Raw genomic sequence first — 23,935 nt, forward strand, 5'->3', positions numbered from 1 at the left:
TACCCACTGAACACCTCCTCCTTTATTTACTCTGCTGGAGAAAAACAGTATTTATCATTCTTGCTCCAAGATGAGGTGAGGAATTTCCATCAGACATCAAAAATACATATTCATCCATTCAGCCATCCATCCATCCATTCATCCATTCAATATATACACAAATAACAATGACAAAATTTTCTTTTTCCACAGCAATTGCAGAAGTTGGGAGAAAAGATCACCTGAAGACCCAAACTCCAATACCTATAAATGTGTGAAAAATATCATACCAACTTTAAAAATAACTCTTTAATCATATGCACATAAGGGGAATAAAGGGCAGCACCAGGCTGACTGGGGAAGGGACTAAGGTGTTTTCCCTTTGACCCAATGTCAGCTTGGCACAGTTCTGAGATCACACACAAATAGGGTTGGGACGTGGAATAAGAGGACTGAAGAGACAAAGGCAGGAGGGGAGAGGCAAGGGCTCGCAGTAGTTTCAGTCGGTGGACTCCAACACAGATTCACTCAGTGCAAGGTCCCAGTAGTGTTCAGCCCCATGCTTTTTGAAGTGCTCTCGAGCCATGTTCTCTGTAGGGCACTGTTTGAACTTCATCTCTCCAAAGCTCCGGTCTTTGGCTGTACCCTGGGAAAGAGACATCCGTAGTTAAGAACACTGTAATTTTTAAAAAAGATTTTATTTTTTAAAGTAATTGTTACATCCAGCGTGGGGCTCCAAACTACAACCCCCATATCAAGAGCTGTAAGCCCCACCAACTGAATTGGCCAGGTGCCCCAAAACATTGCAATTTCTAATTTAAATCAGATATAATACTCTTTTTTAAAACCTAGTAGCATTTTTGGGGTGCCTGGGTAGCTCCGTCAGTTAAGTATCTGACTCTTGATTTCAGCTTAGGTCATGATCTCAGGATTGTGAGATAAAGCCCCGCATCGGGCTCTGCAATCAGCAGCGAGTCTGCTTGAGATTCTCTCCCTCTCTATCTACCCCGCCATGTGCACATGCACACATGTTCTCTAATAAATAAATCTTTATTTACTTTTAAATATTTTATTTATTTGAGAGAGAAAAGCAGGGCTGTTGTTTGCATACAAGTAGCGTGGAGGGGCAGAGGGAGAGAGGGAGCAAGACTCTCTACTAAGCAGGGAGCGCCACGCAAGGCTTGATCCCAGGACCATGAGATCATGACCTGAGCTGAAGGCAGAAACAACTGACTGAGCCAGGAGTCGCACCTTGAATAAGTGAATCTTTAAAACCTAGTAACATTTGTGTAGCAATGTGCCTAGTGAGCATGATTTTACAGTAAAAGCTATTCCAACTTCCACTCCCTTGGATATTTGTGTAAGTCTTCATGAATTTATAGGCATAAAAGGCTTCAGGGGTTGTTTTTGTTGTTGCTGCTGTTGTTTTACAGTTCTTTTTTTTTTTTTTTTTTTTTTTTTTTTGATGAACAAAGGATGAGGAATTCTGTGCTCTGGTACCTGGGTTAAAGAGCAAATCAGGAAGGACTATGGAGGGTGAGATGGGATGAACCACTAACCCACCAGGCCTCCAGAACTAGATTTGGGCCTTAAAGGAGAGAACCAAAGGCTGAAAGGACTCCTTCTACCAAGACTCAGTGGGACCCTATATACAAGCAGGAGGCTTTGGGGCCCACAGACCAAGAACAATATGAGGGTGAGGGGAAGAGGGGAATGGGAGCAGAGTGGGGGCTACCCAAGGAGAACTACAACAGAAAACCATACAGAACTGGGTGTGTAACTACAACCTTGCCAAAGGCGCCAGCAGCAATGGCAGTCACTTTGGCATGCACTTTAGTGCTATCTCAAGAGACTCTCAGGGATGAAATTCCAGTAAGAAGCTAGAGTAGAACCTGGCTTGTTTCTGAACCCGAGATACAATTCCTGTGGATTCTCAGAGATAAATGGAGGAGAAACGGGAAGAGATGAAGGGGTTACGATCTTAAATATGCAGGTGGGGTTTATTATTAAATATATTTGTTAAATATATTTATTTAATATATTATTAAATATATTTATTAAATATGCAGGTGGTTATTATTCTAATTTGTATGCATAAATTGGACAAGTCTGGGATAAGACAAAGGATATATGAAGAACAATAACAACTGCCTATAAAGAGTGGTCTTAAAGAATCAGAGATTAGAAGGAGACCATTTCAGTAAATGTTCTTCTGTGTTATTAGAATTTATTTTAATAAGCATTTACCACTTTTGAAATAATACTTTTATAATAAAAAACTAGTTACTAAACATGAGCACTTTAAAAAAATGGAAGATCTACATATACTCAATATGAAATAATAACATAAAAACATTACATCAACACAAAGGCAGAAGATACTTACAATGTAAAAAATGTATTTTGGAGTGGGAATAAAAGGATTACTGAAACACATCAGGATAAGGATATAATTATTCAAGAAAGAAAATTTTAATGCTTCCTGAAAAAACAGGATGGTATTTTATGCTTCTCAAATAATGAACAATCCTTAATTGACATTTTGGCCTGAATAAGCATAATATTCATTAATTCATTCTTCATAACGTACACTGGTTCACTAAGATTTCAGAAATGAGGGAACTGTATAACCATAAACAAGCTCCATTTTACAGAGCACTATTCATAGTAATCTAATTCTGCTCAGAAAAAATTTGACAACTAGAAAGGGAAAATAATATCCACATTTTGTAGACAAACCAACAGTAATTGATGTTAAGTGTTTTGTCCAGTTGAACAGCTAGGGAGTGGTACTGCCCAGTCTCCCAACTTTATATTCTTAAGTCTAGTACTTCTTTCATTATATTCAGACCAAAAAAAATCCCATAATCCATTTCCCCCTTTCCACATCTCATATCCAGGACTATGAAATAAACAACTTGGCTGAGCATTTATATTCTTGCCACAGTTTTCCATACTCTCCCCCGCTCTCAGGTGAAATACACTATATACTTATCAATTTAACTGAAATATAATCAGGAAGAATCTGCTGCCAAATATTTACCACTGATCTCCAAAAAGAAACCTAAATTGCTTAAGGAATCAGTCATCGCTTAGTTTTATCATTCCACTGCTCCTCTAGAATGCTATAAACAACCGGGAATTAGTTAAAGTTCTGCTTCAGTGGGTAACAGAAGATCACCTACCTCCCAGACTAGTACACATTTGTTGGTTTTCTTCACAGCTTCTTCATCAGATTCCTCATCATCTGGAAAAAACAATATAGCTAAATCTTGCTCTAGACTTAGACTAGAGATCAAGATTTAGGTTCTAAACAAGGAGTATTCAAGTCTACCCCAATTCTTTTAAATGTTGTCCCCCTCTTTGCCATGTATCAGGGTCAAATTTCTTCTGTTATTTTTATTTCCCCCAAATTAGACTGAAAGCTCCAAAGAGCCAGAGATACTAATTAATTCAACATCTACTGAGCACTTATTATATATCAAGAGCTGCCCAGGTACTGGGAATAAGGAGAAAAATTAAAAAGACAAGTAATCAACAATAAAATCTTGTCTTAAGGGGCACCTGGGTGGCTCAGTCAGTTAAGTGTCTGCCCTCAGCTGAGGTCATGATTGCAGGGTCTTGGGATCAAGGCCCACATTGGGCTCTCTGCTCAGGAGCCTGCTGGAGAAGCTCTCCCTGCCTCTTCTCCTGCTTGTACTCTGCTTTTGTCAAATAAATAAACAAAATCTTAAAAAACAAAACAAAATTAAAAACTTGTCTTAAGCACTTTGAGAGCCAGGCTTCAGATGCCAACATGATAGAGTACCTTATCAAGGAGTTTTTAATCTAGTGGAGGAGGGCAGATAAACTAAATTAAAATATCTTAGAAACCTTGCAAAACGAAAGAAAACATAGGTCAACTGCAGTAAAAAAGTGTACTTTAAGTAGGGCACAAAAATACTTTAAGAACAAAAAATTTAAGAGGTCCAAAGTTAGGTAAAATTAAGAAAAGTAAGGCTCTCTGTGCATGTTAAATGCTAACCCAGGTTTCCAAAGAAGGGAAGAATGAATATTGATGATTCATGATGATTCATGACATGTATATTCAAAATATACATGTAATCTATATTTTTATATTTTATACATATATAAAGTCAGGCAAAAGAATAAAAGTGTATATACATTCTGCCTTCAACCCTTTAAAAAGCTCCCCCCACAAAAAAAAAAAATACTTAAGACAATGCACATATAAGTGCATAGCTTGGGCTGCCTGGGTGGTTCAGCTGGTTAAGCGTCTGCCTTTGGCCTGGGCCATGATCCCAGTGTCCTTAGATCAAGCCCCCCATCAGGCTCCCTGCTCAGTGGGGTGCCTGGTTTCTCTCCCTCTGCTGCAACTCCCCTTGCTTATGCTCTGTTTCTGTCAAATAAATAAATAAAATCTTTAAAAAAGAGAGTATTCGTAGCTTGCTACATTTTCACAAACTCAATACACTCCCATAGCCAGTAACCAGGCAGACAGGGAAAGCAGCTCATAGAAAGGTCAGGCAGAAGAATAACTAACAGTCACAAGCATCACCACATAATAAATACTGTATGAATGCCTATCATGTTCACAATCCAAATGGGTCTTTCTAAAATTCCTAAACATTATCTAGCGTGAGCAATTTTCACTGGGAAGGAATGGCTGACGGGACAGAGAGCCACCCCCAACCCCCGCTGAATCCCCTTGAACCCCCATTCACCATCTCCCTTTGTGCTCGCCGTCTGCTCATCCCACTTTATCCGATGCAGCATGAGACGCTTAAATTTCTTCTGGGCCTTGGGGCCTGGAAACAGAGGAGAAGAACTTTGCCAGAAAGGCGGAAGATGATGACATAGAAAGAGCCTCTAAGCACATTTGTGACGCAGACCTTAATGTGGTAGTTGAAGAAATCCCAGGAACCATATCTTAGGTCCTTCTACTCCAATAAACACAGAAACAGAGGCCCAGGATATTACAGCCAGGTATGGCTCTAAAACTCTTTCTTTTCTTCCCACCATTCTTATCACTTCAAGGCCTAGGGTTGCATGGGGACGGTCTCCCTTCGTTTTTTCAGACTCACCCCCTTCCACTACTACCACGTTGACATCCTTGTGCAGTACCACCACCCCTGTCAGGTACAGCTGCCCAGCATTGGCCTCAATCTTGAACTTCTTGGCTGGGTTGCTCAAATTTCGAACTCTGGAGAAGGGAAAGTTTAGTTACGGCTTTTGTTTTAGCATCAGTTGCTGCCTGAATGGAATGGCAAATAAACAGATGGATCCAAAATGGTTTTCTCTCTAAAAACAAAGCCCTTTGAAGTAAGCAAATACACTAATGCTTAAAAGCTAGAATCAATGAGTATCAAAGTAATTCCACTGTCTTATGCTTTAAAGACCAGTACTGTATACCCTACAACAAACAGCAAGTAATTGAAATGTTCTCTAAGAAAGGAGAGGTATTTGCCATCATCCAAAAATATGTGTAAGCTAACTGTTCTTGACAGTATAAAGATCAGCAGGGGCACCTGGGTTGCTCAGTGGGTTAAGCCTCTGCCTTCGGCTCAGGTCATGATCTCAGGGTCCTGGGATCGAGCCCCACATAGGGCTCTCTGCTCGGCAGGGAGCCTGCTCCCCCCCCCCCCCGCCCCGCTTGCCTCTCTGCCTACTTGTGATCTCTCTCTCTGTCAAATTAATAAATAAAATATAAATAAATAAATAAATAAATAAAGATCAACAAACTCTGCCTCCTAGATACTTATCACGTAAAGTAGTCAGAATGCTATGCATGGAAAATTTCTAGAAAGCTACACAAAAAACCGTTAGTCACAATTACCTACAGTAGGTGGTGTCAAGGGATCAGAGAGTAGGAAGGGGATTTTTTCAGTAAGGGCCTTCCTTCTATAGTATTAGATCAAAAAAAATTTTAATAAGCTTTCACTACTTTTCTAATAAAGTACTTTCATAATAAAGAGCTAGTTATTAAAAAGGAGCACATTTTAAAAAATGGAAGATACACAAGCACTCAACATAAAAGAATAAAATGAAAACATTAAATCAACAGGAAGGTAGAAAATATTTACAATGTTTAAAATATACTTTGGAGTGGAAATAAGAGGATTACTGCAATAAGTGAGAATAAGAATATAGTTTCTGGTTTAATGCTTCCTGGAGAAATAGGTTATTTTATATTTCAACAAAGGATGATGATCCTTAGTTCACAAGTTTGTTTCAACAGGTATATTCATTCATTCATTCTTCAGAACTAGTACTGGTTCATTGAAAAGCCTCAGAGATCAACAATTAAGTCCTTAAACCTCCCTCATTATAAAAGATTCACCAGCTCCAGATTCACGTTGGGGTCATAGAAGACAGCAGAGACTGATGTGTGCTTTGTCCACAGTGATTCTGCCTCAAGCACTTGGAAAGTTTTTGGTATTTCTAAGGCAAAGGCTGGCCCAGATTGGACACCTACCTATATACAGATATGTGTACCCCCTGTGAAATGTCTTCTTTAAGCTTTTTAATTTTCTTGACCTTTCTCTGTTCTGCTGTAAGTTTTCGGGCAGCGTTGGCCTCTTCATGCGCTCTGTCGTGACAGGAAGGACATCCACAAGTGAGAAAGGCATTGAAGATCAGAGGCAAAGCTGAGGGAAAGAGAGAGCAACAGAGGACTCTCCCCTCCCTCCAAATATGGATCCCCCCAGAAGAGTCTGGGAAAGGTACTTGCCCTGGGTTTCCACCCAATCCCATGGCACTTACTTCTGTCTTTTTGCCATCTGAGCTCTGACATGGGCTTCTACCTTCGTGGGGTCTTGAACAGCTTCTGTTCCTAATACTCGCATCAAATTTGAAATTCTCACTGCACGTGGAGAGAGGATATAAAAAAATTAATTCTCCAGCTGAGATAACCTGTCACCTCAATTCATACTGTTTACCTACTTGAAATCTCTGCTCAAAGTTCATTTCCTCTCAAAATCCCTACCTTGAAAAGCCCATCCAATTAATTCAGCATTTGTGGAATGACACACAATCTAAATAGTTGGTATACATTTACTTAAACTGCTTGAAAATTTATGAAAGATAAGGAACTTAATTTCTTTGGTATTTTTCACTCTGATCACAGCATTTAGTTAAAGATCCTACAGTGCTCACTCAAAAGATTACTGAGTGGTAATGGGAACTACAGGAGTGAAGGTTTCTTTTAACAGTATCTTTGTTTGTCAGATATTAAGAATTATGTACAAAACAAATTTATGCACACTCTGCAGCTGCTATCTTCACGTATTTCAAGACCATTATTCTTTCAGGAAGATCACAGTGTTATATATTTTCATAAGCCTTAAATGACCTCTGAATATGCTGACCTGTCTTAGTAAAATTGTAGAAAATTTAGGAAAGGAAGAAAAGAATCAATGAATGAGTCCGAGAAATGGAAAGCACCCAAATATAGAGAGGTGAGAAAGTTCTTATAGAATTACAGAGATAAACAAATGCACCACCCTTTCTTCCCTGGCTCTAAGATACATACCTTTGGGTTCTGGAGGAGGCATCAGGCCCAGCCTGACTTTCTCTTGTAGTTCCTTCTGTGCTTCCCTCCTTGTTTGCCTTCGAAGTTTCTTCTGTTCCTTCTTAGTAAGATATACCCCCAGAGTAACAGGTGTGTCATTATCAACTGCCAGGTAGAGAAATGAAAGTATAAAAGCAACAAACCCATCAGAGGAATGTAAGTGAGTATCGATCACATTAAAAGAAATTTAATTCTTACTATTTTTATGTTGTGATAATGGTAGCATGTTACATTTTTTTAAAAGATTTTATTTATTTGATAGAGAGACAGCAAGAGAGGTAATACAAGCAGAGGGAGAAGCAGGCTTTCCGCTGAGCAGGCAGCCCAGTGTGGGGCTTGATCCTGGGACCCAGGGACCATGACCTGAGCTGAAGGCAGATGCTTAAGAACTGAGCCACCCAGGTGGCCCTAGTATGTTACTTTTTTTTTTTTTTAAAGCATTCTTATCTTTCATGAGAGTGATCTAACGTGTTTTTTCTTGAAGGAGTTGAATGCTTTAATCAACTGAAAAGTGGCCGATATAGAAAAGAAAGTGAGAGCTGCTCTAGTTACCTTGTCTGAGGATTTGGGGTAGGTGGGGCCACGATGATGAAATTTATACTTTTGAAGTTACAGGGATTGGGGAAAATCCTTGAGACTCCCAAAGCAGGTTTGCTCAAATTTTTATTTATTATTAGTTTTAAAGGTTATTCATTTAAACAATGTCTATATCCAAAGTGGGGCTCAAACTCATGGACCTGAAAGCAAGAGTCACATGCTCTTCTGACCTGAGCCAGCCAGGTCAGAAAACCCTCAACTTTTTACTATTTTTTGAAGATTGATTTATTCATTTTATAGAGAGTGTGTGCACACATGCAAGTGAGGGGATGGAGGGGGAGAGGGAAAGGGAGAGATCTCAAGCAAACTCCCTGCTGAGTGTGAAGCCTGACGTGGGGCTCCCCTGTATTTCGTTTTTTTCTTTTCTTTTCTTTCTTTTTTTTTTAAAGATTTTATTTATTTATTTGACAGAGACACAGCAAGAGAGGAAACACAAGCATGGGGAATGGGAGCGGGAGAAGCAGGCTTCCTGCTGACTTGGGAGCCTGATGCGGGACTCGATCCCAGGACCCTGGGATCATGACCTGAGCGGAAGGCAGAGGCTTTAACCCTCTGAACCACCCAGGTGCCCCAACCTCTTAACTTTTTAAAACAAACACAATCCCTATGGTCTTCCAATGATCCACACTGATGACATCTAAGTAGACTCTTACTAAGTAATATTCAGTGATTTCCATACGTTGTATTACCTCAAGGTCTCAACCTATTTTTCCAATTTACTAATTGAGGTATTGTCTCCTTTAGTCATCCCAAATCTGATGCAAGTATTAAAATCTTTAATGATCTGTGGGGTGCCTGGGTGGCTCAGTGGGTTAAACCTCTGCCTCCTGCCCAGGTCATGATCTTGGGGTCCTGGGATCGAGCCCTGCATCGGGCTCTCTGCTCAGCAGGGAGCCTGCTTCCCCCTCTCCCTCTGCCTGCTGCTCTGCCTATTTGTGATCTCTTTCTCTGTAAAATAAATAAGTAAAATCTTTAATGATCTGCATAACTCTTGTTGAAGAAGATGTAATAGTTAATATTATCTCTACATGTGAGAAAATTCCAAGTAAATCTAAGTGATTTACCCAAGGGATTCAGCTAGGTAATAAAGGAGCCACAACTAAAACTTATCTCTCTTTTGAGTGAGGCAACAGACTTTTGCTACAAAAATGAAAGAGAGAATGGGTAAAGACAAAGGAGACTGAAGAAGGGCAGGTATTCAGTAATGGTGTACAAGAACGGAGTTGGGAGTCGAAGATAAGAATGCTTCTCATTTATTTATTTTAAGTAGGCTTCACACCCAGCGTGGAGTTCAACATAGGGCTTAAACACACAATCCTACCTGAACCGAGATCAAGAGTCAGATGCTAAACCGACTGAGCTACTCAGGCATCCCAAGAATGATTTTTTTTGAAGATTATATTTATTTAGAAATAAAACAGAGAGCGAGCACAGAAGGGGGAACAGCAGGCAGAGGGAGATGGAGAAGCAGGCTTGCTGAGAAGGGAGCCCAATGTGGGGCTCAATCCCAGGGCACTAGCCGAAGGCAGACACTTAACAACTGAGCCACCCAGGTGCTCCAAGAATGATTTTTTTTTTTTTTTTTTTAAGATTTTATTTATTTATTTGACAGACAGAGATCGCAAGTAGGCAGAGAGGCAGGCAGAGAGAGAGAGGAGGAAGCAGGCTCCCTGCTGAGCAGAGAGCCCGATGCGGGGCTCGATCCCAGGACCCTGGGATCATGACCTGAGCCGAAGGCAGCGGCTTAACCACTGAGCCACCCAGGCGCCCCCCAAGAATGATTTTTTAAAACCCAATTTGTTACACGCATCAGTGAAACCACCTCTGGAGTAGGGCTCACTGCTCTAGAGCTGCACTGTCCAATACCGTAGCTAATAGCCACACCCATACACTATCTGCCTACCTACATATTTTTAAAGATTTACTTATTTATATATATATGGAGAGAGAGCGCGTGCATGCATACAAGGGGGAGTGGCAGAGGGAGAGAGAGAGAATCTTAAGCAGGCTCCACACCCAGCACAGAGCCTGACACAGGGCTAGGGCTTGATCCCACAACCCTGAGATCATGACCTGACCTGAAACCAAGAATCAGATGTTAACCATGTGAGTCGTCGAGGCGCCCCACACATATACTATTTAAATTGAAATTAAAATTGAACATAATTTAAGAGTTAGTCTTTCAGTTGTATTAGTGCAACTCCATTTTCAAGTACTCAGTAGTAACAAGTGGACAGCCGATACTAGTCAGCACGGGTAGGGAATATATTCATTATCACATGAAGTTCTGTTGGATAGTACTTCTCTAGAGCCTTAACTGAGTAAGCTATACATTACCTGGAGGATTGAGTTGGGCTGGGTGTTCAACAAGATTTGTGATTCCAAAATAATCTTCTCTCTTGGGATTTTCCTCTGTACTAAAATTGGAGGAAGAAAGGAAAACAGGATATGTGGGTAGAGACAATTCCAAGAGAGAGGGAGTCTCAGAAACACAATGAAAAATGAACTCTCTGTTATATGTTCTAGCACTTTTTAGTGCTTATCTACAACATGTAATTATATTACATATAATTTTCAAGATGAGAAAACTGGCTCCTACTAAGGTTGAACATATTCTCCACACCAGTCATTCTCAACCTTTTTCCTACACTAACATCCTTGATAGATGTCACATTCTTTCAACTAATAATGGTAACTCTCTGGGACAGTGGTTGACAAAGAAAGGGTAAGGGGAAAGCCTGGACACAGTCTCCTAAAGCCATGTATCAGAATTACAGAGCAGATATAATTAAAGTTCTACAAATGTTTCCTAAATGCTTTATTTACCATTCTCTCCCCCATCAATTAAGAATCCTTCCACTACTTCAGGACTGGATCTTTAAGAAATATAAAAACCTATTATAAGTAGCAGAAAATGTAATTAAGAAAATAAATAACTACGTATAACAAAAGCAAATATAAAACTTACATTCTTTTTCTTTTAGATTATTTGTGCCTGTTCCTTCCTATATTAACACCCAAAATTTAAAAAAACCTATACAATATATTCTTCACAAAAACATGAGTCTGTGTATGGTTACCTATTTCCCCAGGATTTTAAAATTTTACTTAATGCATGAATATCACCTCTCCCAATAAAACTCCAGCTTTATCAAAAGGTATTATCTAACAAACTCACAGGTCAAAGCCATTGGGGATGATGTAAGAGTCCCACCACTCGATTTCAGGGATATCTCCTTCCTTTAGCTCTTTTTTGGGAGCAATGAGGGCCAGCCTAGTTGAAGTATGGATGCCGGTTTTTCGAGCTGCCTGTGAGATCTCTGCCTGCAGCTTCTCCAGTTGAGCCTAAAGACAAGATAAAACAAGACCTGAAGATAAACTAGAGTTATAGAACACAGGGATATGAAAAACTCTCTTGTTTTAACTCTCTTGTTGAACTCTTTATGCCTAATGCAAAGAATTCATAATTTCTGAAAGCTTAGAAGAAACTTCCACTTTATTTTATCCTTAGTTGATTTACATACAACTACTCTCAGCACCACCCGCTTCACCCCACAGTGTGTGCCTATAGCAAATACACGGAAATGGAATTTCATGAAAACACCATTCTTAGAGGATGAAAACAAGAGCAAAACTCACTGAAGATACAGTCAATCCAACTCTCCACATGTGGAGTTAATTTATCTGCAGTAAATGTTAACACGAGGCTAGCTTTCCTCAGTCACTCAGAGTATTCTGAATTGTTTCCTTCCACTGTTTGTATGTGAATTTTCAAACTCAGTTTTATTTCCACATAAGCAGAGTGTAATTAAGAAGATAAATCAGCTAAAAAAATCAAGGATTCCAGGCATAAATGAAGTATTTTAAAAATTAAGTCACTGTTTTATTACTTGTGTATCTAATTGCTAAAACTTAAGAGAACTGAGTTGATAGTATTTTAGGACTGTATTAAATTTCCTTTTCCCCTTCATAACTTCTAGTTCTGGGTTATATTCTTAACTAGGTACCTTTGTCCGTAACCGCTGGGCAATCTTCTCAAATTTGCCCTTGTCATGGAATTTAAAAGTGCGTCTCTGGCGCTGGGAAGGGGCAATTGAGACTCGGGGGTCAAAAAAGGTATTAGACTCCATGTCTTCAGATGGCTTTTCTTTTAGCTGTTGTTTGAATTGTTCCCTCTTCACAGCACGAATATTGGCCTTCAGAGTAGGCATGCGGTGCGTCAGCTCGATCTCCTTGCCAGTTGCATCCACAGTCCGGCCTTGCTCATCGAGAATCAGTGGTGTAGGTTTAGTTTGATCTTTTAACTCCACCTTCCTGAGAAACAGCCCACCAAGAAATAAATGCCATATGGGACAATAAATAAAGCAAATAAAAACAAAAGAAAACAAATCAAACCCAACAGAGAGAATAGGTTACAAAATTCTAGGGAATATAAGCCCATCAGTGAATAGTAACAGCTTGATTGAAAACATCAAACTAAATATTTGAGTACAGGAGACAATCAGATGAAATGAATTTATGTATACATTACATTGATAAGAATTTGCAAACCTATTTCACTTCTAAATTTCTGAATCAGATATAATATGCCAAACCAATTGTAGGTGATAGAAATAAAGGCTATTATCTTTACCCAGTGTAGGGAACACTGAGATCTGGGATCACTCACTGTGATTTAATGGATTTGGCTGAGTTAGGAACCAGGAGACCTGGTTCTATTCCTAGCTACAACAATAGATAAATAATCTTACCCTCAGTTCTACCAATTGTAAAAAGAAGATAAATTCTGCAACAAGGAAGCTAAAAGAATTCATCTAGTATTTATTAAGCATATGTAAGAAATATAAAATTAAGAAATGATGTAGGTTTCTTGGAAGAAGAGGATCGGTAACATTTCAGGGGTTTTGTTTGTTGTTGTTGTTTTTAACTTTCAAATGTATTTATTGCTTCTCCAGCAATAACAAGAGGTTCCATGAAATAGATACTCACGGGGGAGCAATGCCCATGGCATGGAGATTGGCCAGGCCCACCATGTTGGCATTGCCAATGAGCCCTGGCTTCAGTGCCAGCTGGGCTTGGATGCGGGCTTGTAATTCAGCTGCTTTCCTTGCCTTCTCAATGGCATCATTCATGAAAGTGGCAGCCTGGGAGGGCTGAATAGTGTTGCCAATTGGAAGTCGCTCTGGTTGGGAGGAAGAAGGAGTCTTTGGCTGTGAGACAGAAAAAAAGAAGTCAGAATCAGAAGAATTGGGCAGACAGGTCACACAAAAAGACACACACAGACTGGTAGATTGTAGGGTGGAACATGCAGTCACCTTCCAGACTCTCAAATGAGTAGACAGCAAGAAATCTTTGCTAAAGAGTCTTCTTTTCACAGTACCTGAGGAGTAGGGGGGCTAATGAAGCTCAGCTGCTTTTTCCTCTCCTCGATTTGCCGTGTAGCTGCCTCCATCATCTGTTTGATCTGTTTTCGATGGGGGAAAAAAGGAAAAAAACTGTTAACTTTTTTTTTTTTAAAGATGTATTCATTTGACAGAGGGAGAATGAGAGAGCACAAGCAGGGTGGGCAGCAGAGGGAGAAGGAGAAGGAGGCTCCCTACTGACCTGGGGCTTGATCCCAGGACCCCAGGATTATGACCTGAACCAAAGGCAGATGTTTAACCAACTGAACCACCCAGGCACCTAAAAATCTCTTTTTTATTTCTCCTGTATGGGTTTCTAAACACAAAAGGCTTTTAGGTATAGAGAACTAAAATGTTTGAATGAACCCATCATATTCTGCCTATACGACTGGCTAGAAATTTTAGTAAAGATAAGCCTATATAGCTGAGCACTGAAACTTTTCAACCCATCATCCTACTGAAGGACTGGCATGTTAGGTAGTAACATAATTTGATGATTACTTGGGTTAAGTGTCCAACTCATGTTTTTGGCTCTGGTCATAATCCCTGTGGGATGGAGCCCTGCGACAGCCTCCATGCTCAGCAGGGAGTCTGCTTGAGATTTTCCCTCTCCCTCTCCCATTGCTTCTCCCCTACCTCTCTCAAAATAAATAAATCTTAAAAAAAAAAAAAAAAAAAAAAGCCTCAGGTTAAGAGAAACCCAAGCCCGAATTTTAACTGACACTTAATGCTTGTGTGACCCTGGATATGGAATTTAATCTCTAAAACTCCAAGTATCTAAATAGGGTAAAAACAGTACCTACGTTACGAGACTATTATGAGCATTTAAACAAAACTCCTAACAGAATTAACACAAATGACCATACTTTTTTTTTTAAGTGTATTTATTTATTTTTTTGGAATTTCTACATCCAACATGGGATTCAAACTCAGGACCCTGAGAAAAACAGTTTCATGATCTTCCGAATGAGCCAGCCAGGTGCCCCACATTATCATACTTTTTATGAATACCTGCTTTGGGTAACTGGAGATGACAAACCAAAGACCTGTTTCCTAGCCTCTGTAAAACCCTTTTGTCCTAAAGAATATGAAAATGATAAGCTCTGAAAATACAATTAAGTAACTCTTTCTGAATTTTCCAAAAAAGAGACCTTGCTGCCAAGGTGCTTCATGGTTTTTGAAATTTATTTTTATTTTTTTTAAAGTTTCATTTATTTAAGTAATGTCTACACCCAACATGGTGGTCAAACTCACAACCCCAAGCTGCGTCCTCTTCTCACTGAGCCCACTAGGAGCCCCTTTAAAATTCACTTTTTTTAAACATTTTTTTGAGTAGGTAATATGTTTACATAGTTCAAAATGCAAAAAAAGTACAAAAAGGTATATTATTTCTTCCACCCCCTATTCTCTATAAAGCACCAACATTTGTTTCTTTCCAGGGCACCTGGGTGGCTCAATTGGTTAAGTGTACAACTCTTGATTTCGGCTCAGGCCATGATCTCAGGGTGATGAGATCAAACCCTGTGATAGGCTATACCCTGGGAGTGGAGTCTGCTTAAGATTCTCTCTCTCAGGGCACCTGGGTGGCTCAGTGGGTTAAGCTGCTGCCTTCGGCTCAGGTCATGATCACAGGGTCCTGGGATCGAGCCCCACATCGGGCTCTCTGCTCAGCAGGGAGCCTGCTTCCTCCTCTCTCTCTGCCTGCCTCTCTGCCTGCTTGTGATCTCTGTCTGTCAAATGAATAAATAAAATCTTTAAAAAAAAAAAAAAAAAAAAAGATTCTCTCTCTCCCCATCTCCTTCTGCACCCCCCTACCTTAAAAAAAAAAAAAAAAGGAAAAGAGGGGCGCCTGGGTGGCTCAGTGGGTTGGGGCCTCTGCCTTCAGCTCAGGTCATGATCCCGGTATCCTGGGATCAAGTCCCGCATCGGGCTCTCTGCTCAGCAGAAAGCCTGCTTCCTCCTCTCTCTCTCTGCCTGCCTCTCTGCCTACTTGTGATATCTCGGTCAAATAAATAAATAAAATCTTAAAAAAAAAAAAAAAAAAAAAAAAGAAGAAAAAGAAATTAATCTACTCATCTATACACATATATGTATATATTCTATTTCCCTTCTAAGAAATTTTAAATGGCACAAGAAATATTTACTGTTTATAAAGGTTAAAGACTTCACTTACTTATTTATATGAGAAAGAGAGAGAAAGAGAATAAATCAGAGAAGAGGGAGGAGGGAGAAGCAGATACCCTGCTGAGCACGGAGCCTGACATGGAGCTCAGTCCCAGGACCCCGGGATGATGACCTGAGCCAAAGGCATCCGCTTAACTGACTAAGCCACCCAGGCGCCCCCAGATAATTCCTACTAAAAAAAAACGACCCAAAGTCGGGGTGCCTAGGTGGCTCAGTTGGTCAAGCATCTGACTCTTAGGTTTGGCTCCTGGACCGAGCCCTGTGCTGGACTCTGGTCAGCACAGAGTCTGGTTGGGATTCTCTCCTGCTTGTGTGAGCTCGCTCTCTTTAAACAAATAACATCAAAGGAAAAAACAAAAAAAACCCACAAACCGCCCCTACCACCCTGACAAAGTCAACTTGAAACTATTTTTAGTGGATTATATCATCTTGTCTCAGCATTATATTTGGAAATTCTCCTCTGCCATCAAGCTGAGTTCTGATTATTTCAGTAATTTTCTCAATGACTCAACAAGGTACACAACTAGGCAAATGATGTATGTAATATAGCTTGTTTGCCATATAACAGGAGCTCAGTAAATACAACTTCAATAGTCTTCCCCGATGCTAAACATTAATCCAAATTAAGGTCACAACAAATCTGGACCTATGCATCTCTTGCTTCTTCAACTCATAAAATCACTGCTTTCAGTTCCTAATTACTCACCTGGAGCTTAGTTAGCATACCAGGACTTTCTGAGGGAGGTCCAGGGATCACTTCAGGCTCTTCTTCCACCTCTTCAAAACGGGGTATCCGTCGCTTCTTTACTCCTGATGATTCCTTGGAGATCTCAGAGTCATCACCAAACACTTCCTAAGGAAACCCAAGACGAAAGAAGAGTTGTCTCCCTGCCCATGGGAGAAGGGAAGAATCAACCTAGTCCCTATCAGCATTTTGTGGCTTTTCCTAGAGTCTTCTAGTCCCTCCACCAAATGGACCATCTCACCCAACTTCATCATTCTCCTACTCCAGCCAAGCAAATTTCATCTCCGTGTCCTTACAAATGTTCCCATCTCAAGCTCTTTACAAAAGCTATTGCCTACATTTGTAATGATTTCCCTCAATTTTTCCACACCCCTATTCCAAATCCTGCCTGAAACTCACCTCCTCCAGGAAGTTTTCCTCATAAACTCATCCCACTCTGATCAAACTGTTGTTTCATATCCTCTTAGCACTTAAGACCTGGGCTCATGCTACATAAAATTACATTGCTGATATTCTCCTTGCCAAGTGTTAAGTCTTTTAATGATAGTACTTTCTCCCAACTAGAGTCTAAGCTCTTCCAGGACAGGGGTTTTCTCTTTCTTCTTCAGTATTCCCCAATAACACTTGTTGTCATCAAACAATGGGAACTCAAATATGTTGACTAATTTGCAAGGTGAATTTAACAGGACCAAGAGTGGCCAACTGGAAGGGACAACGGGAAAAAGCAAATGTACACACCGGTGGTAGGCTTTGGGTGACATCCCCTCTTCACTAGGAGGGCTCGTGTTTTGCAAGGACATATCCTCGGCCAAGGGCGAGCGCTTCCTGGAACTCCTACAGTTCAAGAAAAAGGACTCTCCCATAATATATTGTGTGGGGTGGGGACCTGAATGGACCAAAATGGGACCCATATCCCAAGGCTATCTAGATACCTCCTTCAAGAAACCGTTTTCATTAATCCCACCCAATGTAGTGACTTCACTCACAGCATGCCTCAGAACTTACACAGCCACATGCCCTATTATAGCACTAACTTTGCTCCACAGATCTGTGTATACTGTGGATCAAGCATTCCCCTTCAACAAACAAATTCAACGTCAGTCTGACTCTATAGTCAACTCTAAAATATATAGGAAACCGCTACTTAGATTTTATAATTTGCGACTGTATTTTGTTGTTACGTCCCTCCCACCCCCAAGTTGCCAATTCCTTTAAAGCAAGGGCTATTTCTCATTCCTCTGAACACCTTACAATGCCTTAAACATAAAAGGCACACGATTCTCTACTTCTCTTGGTACCACAGCCTGGCCAGGGACCGAGCCAACATTGCTTATTCAGCCTTTGTGCCTCAGGAAAAGCAACAGGATAGCTAAGGTTTCAAATGCACTTTGGAAGGTTTGATGGGACTCACAGAAAAGAGTATCTTAATGGAAGAGACAGAAAAGAGAGAAATCAGCCACTTGAAGATGCTAATATTGAAAGATGGCACGATGAATCAGCAGTCACTGAATAAAAAGTGAAGGAGGTAAAACAGTAATAATGGTCCTTTTAAGCACTCCACTCATGGGGCCTGATGACCAGAAAAATGCTATATAGCAAACAGTAGCCTCTCAAGACATATAGTAAATAATAGTTTTTGTTAGGTATTCCAACTACAGGTCCATTCCAGAGAAACCTCTCAAAGGTGCAACAATGAGGTCTATAGCAGCAGAGTCATATTCTGAATCACTCTATTAGTTACCAAGTAATCCAAAGAATAAAACCTTAGACAATCAATTTATAGGTAGTAGCAAGGGGGAGGGTGGAGGAGACCTAAGGAAATATAAGAACCAAAACCTCCTAACTGTACATGAAAAAGGACAAAGCTACCAATTGTTTCTTTGGAGTATTTCAACCCATGAACTCAGGTAGTTCATCACCATAAAATGGTGATAATACGAGTACACCTCTCCTTTAATGTCTAAGTACCTCTCTTGAATATTATGTATTCTAATAGGGGATATCAAAGTGTGGGGCATGTAAACTCAGCAACTTTGTTACCATTCAAAACACTCCCCAGCTCATCGGATAGTTAACTGTAACCTACCTTCAGCTCTCTTTTTCTGCTCCTGTCACTGCTAGACTTGGAATGTCTAGAGCTTCGGCCTTCTTCCACAGCCTCAAATAGTTTGTCCACAAATCGGAGAGTAGAATCATCAAGAAACGGTTTCAGATGGTCTGACAGGAAAAAAAGAGGTGATAGGGTTGAAAAAGTAAGAGTGCTTAATCCAACAGTAGGCATATAACAGATACCAACACTGAAATTTTATCGCCAGGAGGGAGGGAAAGGTCTTCCCAAGTTCTTTGTAGGATTCCCATAAATCCTTTTACTTTGAATGACTTTACTTTTCGAGGTAAAAGTACAGTCAGAATTTTTTTACAGTAGGAAGTAGCACAGCCAGAGCAAACTATTCAGGTTGAGCATCGAAGTTTATGATGAATAGGGCATCTGGATGGCTCAGTCAGTTAAGCACCGGTCTTCAGCTCAGGTTATGATCCCAGGGTCCTGGGATTGAGTCCCAGGTCAGGAGGCCCCCTGCTCAGTGGGGAATCTGCTTTTTCCTCTCCCTCTCCCCCCTGCTCATGCTCTCTCTTAAATAAATAAAATCTAAAAAAAAAAAAAAAAAAAGTTTATGATGAATAATCATCCCAACTCTTCCCAAAGAGCAAGCTATAGGAGACTACCATAAACAAATTCTACCATCCTCAACTTTTTTCATGTTTTTATTTTTCAGAGACTTTGATGTATTTAGATGTCAATCTCAATCTGAACATACCTACCTTGAATACCTTAGTATCTTTCTTAAGTAAATATAACCTAATCAATTCAATATACTGGTTAAAGGAGTAGTATAAAAAGCCAGAAAAAATGCAAAATTAGTCACTTAGGCTATTTGCATTATAATGCAGGAGAAAATAAAATGTGGCCTAATCTTTTTCAGATACTCCCAACAGAGAATTTGGGGAAATTCAAAGCAGCGTTTGGGATCATACTATATGTTAAATCCAAAGATTCATGAAAGGACATACCAGCTGCCTTCTTCTTGTCCATGCCCTTCCCCACACAGTTCAGTGCTGCTGTGACCACTGTGGGCTCTGAGAAGCCCAGCACCCTCTTCACTGTCTTCTCTATCCATGGTTTCAGCTCATCCAGCTCCCTCTTAGACAGTGCCATTCTTCAGGAAAAAGGGGGTAGCTCAAATGGGATTCAGTACTGCACCTAAAAAGAAACCAGGAAAAAGCTCTGTTAGGGGGTAGGAAAAGACCATTCCAGGCAATGTTTAGTATATCATGAATGACATCTCCATCCCTCTTCTCAATCAGGCAAGTGCCTGTACTTCATTTCAAGCCAAATACTTCCCCAAAAACCCATATTTCAAAGCAGAAAGAGTCACATTCTGTTTGTGACCCTAACTCAGTTAAGTATCAGTGCATCAGTAAATTTGTGGAATAAACAAGGAAACCCTGGGAATAATCTAGTCTATCTAGTCATCTAGTCAGAGTTTTAGCTTCTGTTTTGGTCCTGTCATAACAAGGGTTGGTGGCAAACATATAACCTGAAAACAAGACTGAAAAGCCCACCCAGAGACCGGCTTTTCTATTTCTCCTAGGCAGGCATTCCTTAACCCAGCCTTGACCTGTAAGTTTCCTTTCCTTTAAAGGATAAATAAAAAAAAAGGAGGACTTATCCGGGTCAGTCATTGTACATTAAAGTTCATAATCAAGGATGCCTGGGTGGCCCAGTTGGCCAAGCATCTAGCTCTTGATTTAGGCTCTATTCACGATCTTGGGGTTATGCGACTGAGCTCCATGCCAGGGTTCATGCTGGGTGTGGAGCCTGCTTGAGATTCTCTTTCTCCCTCTTCCACAGGCCTTCCCCCAGCTATGATTTAAAAAAAAAAAAAAAGGCTCATAATCCTGGGGAGCCTGGCTAGCTCAGCTGATGGAGCAAGTGACTCTCAATCTCAGGGCTGTGAATTCAAACCCCACACTGAGTGTGGAGCCTACTTTAAAATTAATTAATTAGCTAATTAATTAAAGCTCCTAATCCTTAAGAATGTCGTCACATTTCTCTATAGTCATATTCATCCCTGTGGAAATTCTGTACCCAGATGATTTTCTCTCATGTTCTATAGGATCTTTCAGTTGACTTCGTAAGATTAATCCTTTGGCTCAGAAAAGAATACCCTCATTTTGGATGTACCTTCTCTCTCTCCCTTTTCATCTTTATATTTCTACTTTTTAGTTTAGCAGAGAAAACACTATCACAAAGGACCTTCTACAACAAACCTTTGTTATTTAATGCAAGTTAGTATAACTCTTCAACATTACTCATGTTTACATTCTGCTCTCCCATTTAAATAGCAAAGCTCATGAGTACAGAGAAATTTATTTCTCTAATTTTCTCTGTAAGTGCCTAAAGTCAATAAACAGCACTGACCTCAATTTCCAAGCAAACTTCCTCCAAGCAGTGCTACAAATCAGAGTCTCTGGGAGTCAATCTTTCAAGATGTTTTAAGACATCTTTTCTCCTAAAAGATAGTCTGATTAATTTCTACATTCTTGGCAGGTTTATCCTCTGTAAGACCTGTTGCTAAACAGCATATTTAATTTTGGTATAACCATAGGAAGCTAGCAGTTTAAAGTCATGAAAATAGGAGTGAAAGATTTTATGACTCGGGGACATGTTATATGAATAATTCTGTGGCAGCTCTATTCAACTCTCATGAGATAGCAGTAGGGCCTATAAATCTCTACATATTAAATGTGCATTACTCAAAAAAAGCATACTCAGACACCAAAGAGAGTGAAGAAAGAATTCACCCTGAACATTTGAAACACTGAACTCTACCAGCTTTGGAGCAAATAATTCCTCTGTGGCTTAGTTTACTCATCTTACAAAATGAGGCCCATCCCCACACCTAAAGCATCCTTACTCATTCAACAGATACTTATTGCATAATTACTAGGTCTCAAGTAGTGTACTGTGTGCTGAGGATACACAGGACAGTGAACATAACAGACAATCCTCGCTTTAATGGATCTTATATTCCACAAGAACTCAATCGTGGGCTGGAAAGTGTAAGCAATGTGAAAATCCAAAGCAACAAATGAGGTATCACTTTATCAGATGAAATGTGTGTCCAAGTACCATGCTAACAAATGCATTCAACTTCGATCCAATCCTCTAGGAAACGAAACAGCCAGTGGGCAAAAATAAAAGTTTCAAACAGTAACCAGCTTTGTCACTAATCCAATGTTCAACAGTAAGTGGCTGGGGCGGGGCGGGGTGGGGGTGGAAGAAGAGGAAGGCAGAGGATCTCTGAATGAGCAGGTAGCAGAATCCAATCTTCTGAAGAAATTTCCTTACTCCGTGCTCTTCTTTGCTATAAGCTGAGTTTCCCCCGCTGCAACCCCTATTCTTCTGCTTGCCCTCTTCCTATCTCCGACCAGCTCCCTACTCCACCTTGTTCTCCCCAAACTCATCCTAAAGCTAATCTCCCCACTCCGTCCCCTTCCCGCCCCCGCCCTTTTCCTCCCCACAATCTCACTCCAACCCATTCTCCCTCAGAACCTTGTACTTCTTTCGGCTTTCTTCCCACTGAACGTTCCCGCCTCGGTCCTCCCCTTGGGCTGAGCCCTGGCCCTCACCGCTCAGACCGGAGGATACCCTCCCAGGGCCCGGGGCCACTACTCACCTCACAAACTTCAGCCCCTGAGACGGAGCCCGAACGTTACACCGGAACCGGAAACCCTCCGACCGCCCTACGACCTGCCGTCGCTACCGCCACAGTCGCCGCCACGCCGCGGTCCCCCGACATGTGACGGGGAAGGGCCGGGCCACCGATTCGCGCAGCCGTGGTAACCACTTTCCCCTCGGCGGAGCGCATGCGTGCTGGAGCTGTAAAGATTGCACATGGAAGTTCCTACCTCTTTAAGTTTCTCCAGCGAAATCTGGTAACTAGAGTACTGCGAAGTTAATGTTGTCTGAAGCAGAAACTGGGCTGCTTGCAGTACTCATGTCGTGAATAAATGCGCTAAAAGCGGAGCTTCTGCGTTCGCGCTAAACGGGGCCTTTCTGGTAGAAACGAAACCATCTGAGAGTCGTTGTCACTAGCATTAGCTACCCCTTTCATCTTTCTCCCTTTTTGAGCGTGGTGCCAGAGACCACCAAGAAGAATGACGAACATAGAAGGACTCTGAAGATAGTCGCCCCTGTGCCTTTTGTTTTATTCATTCACTGACGTAATACTTGTTGACTGCCCACTACTCAGTGCCAGGCATCCTCTGAGAATCCATAGTTCTTAATGATTAAGACCATGGCTTTAAAGTCAGACTGCCTAGATTTGTATTGTAGCCTCTCTCCTTAGCTGTGATATTAGGCATGTTACGTAAGCCCTGTTTCCTCACCTGTAAAAAAAATCCACTTCATGGGGCTGCTCTTAGGACTACAAGAATGGCTGAGGGCAATGCACTTAAAACAGTGCCTCTCATAGAGTTCAATAAAGCTACATTATATACAATGATAGTCAATTGCCTACATAAATGTGTAACAGACATTTCAAATTCACATGATGAAACTAAGCTCCTGATTCCAACCCTCCCCCCACTCGTCCACCCCCACAAAAGAACAGCTCATAGTCTTCATCCTCCGTCAATGGCAACCCTATTCTTACAGTTATTCAGGCCAATAATCTCAGAATCTTCTTGGACTCCTGTTCCATTGGCCCTACTTTCAAATATATACAGACCCATTTGCTTCTCACCACCTTCACTATTCTCATTTCTATGCCTGGGATTTTTTTAGTAGCCTCCTGCTTTCTCTCTTGCTTCCCCCTACCCTCCGTTAGTCTCATCACATAAGCTAATAAGCAAATTATCTAGTACTAGAATGGCAAGTATTATAGTGACCATGTAAACACATCGGAAAGGTCATTATTATTCCCCTGCTTAAAACCATCCCTTGGCATTCCATTTCACTGAGTAAAATGCCCTTCAAAATGCCCCACGCCATTACCTATGTGATCTCATCTACTACCACTCTTTCCCTCACTCATTGAGCTCCAAAATCCCAATCCCTTGTTTCTTCAACATGCCAAGGATAATTTCACGTCAAGGCCTTGGGACTTGATGCTTTCTGCCTGGATTGGTCTTAACCCAGATATAGGATTTGTTCCCTCAATCCCCTTCAGATTTTTATTCAAATATGGCCTACGTAAAGCCTTCCTTGATCACCCCATTCAATTCTAAAGCCTGTCTGGCACTCTAGAGTCCCAAGTTTCTTTTTTTCTTTTTCCATGGTACTTATCACCACCTACCATACTAGTACTAGTTTATGTTTTATTGCTTATCATTTGACTCCCTCTGGTAGAATGTAACCTCCTTAAAGAGAGGACTCATTGTCACTGAAATATCCTA

The 23,935-nt window shown here is 40.8% G+C and overlaps 1 protein-coding gene across 2 annotated transcripts; it reads right to left on the minus strand.

Annotated features, from left to right (window-relative positions):
- Window positions 1-273: 273 nt before the first annotated feature.
- Window positions 274-22,393, minus strand: PRPF3 (pre-mRNA processing factor 3). Of its 2 annotated transcripts, XM_082685952.1 has the most exons (16): window positions 22,216-22,393; window positions 19,547-19,736; window positions 18,564-18,694; window positions 16,439-16,585; window positions 13,527-13,610; window positions 13,136-13,356; window positions 12,154-12,460; window positions 11,325-11,491; window positions 10,484-10,563; window positions 7,511-7,654; window positions 6,742-6,841; window positions 6,455-6,568; window positions 5,064-5,182; window positions 4,704-4,787; window positions 3,165-3,226; window positions 274-625 (listed from the first exon to the last, which is right to left on the minus strand). In XM_082685952.1, exons 2-16 carry the CDS (start codon window positions 19,689-19,691, stop codon window positions 479-481), a joined length of 2,052 nt encoding a protein of 683 aa, XP_082542078.1. In that variant the 5' UTR covers window positions 19,692-19,736; window positions 22,216-22,393; the 3' UTR covers window positions 274-478. The 2 variants fall into 2 exon arrangements, with proteins under 2 accessions (XP_082542078.1, XP_082542079.1); XM_082685953.1 differs by lacking the exons at window positions 18,564-18,694; window positions 19,547-19,736; window positions 22,216-22,393 and adding an exon at window positions 17,216-17,311.
- Between the last annotated feature and the right edge of the window lie 1,542 nt (window positions 22,394-23,935).

Source organism: Mustela nivalis, assembly GCF_964662115.1.
Source record: "Mustela nivalis genome assembly, chromosome: 10".
Classification (NCBI taxonomy): domain Eukaryota; kingdom Metazoa; phylum Chordata; class Mammalia; order Carnivora; family Mustelidae; genus Mustela; species Mustela nivalis.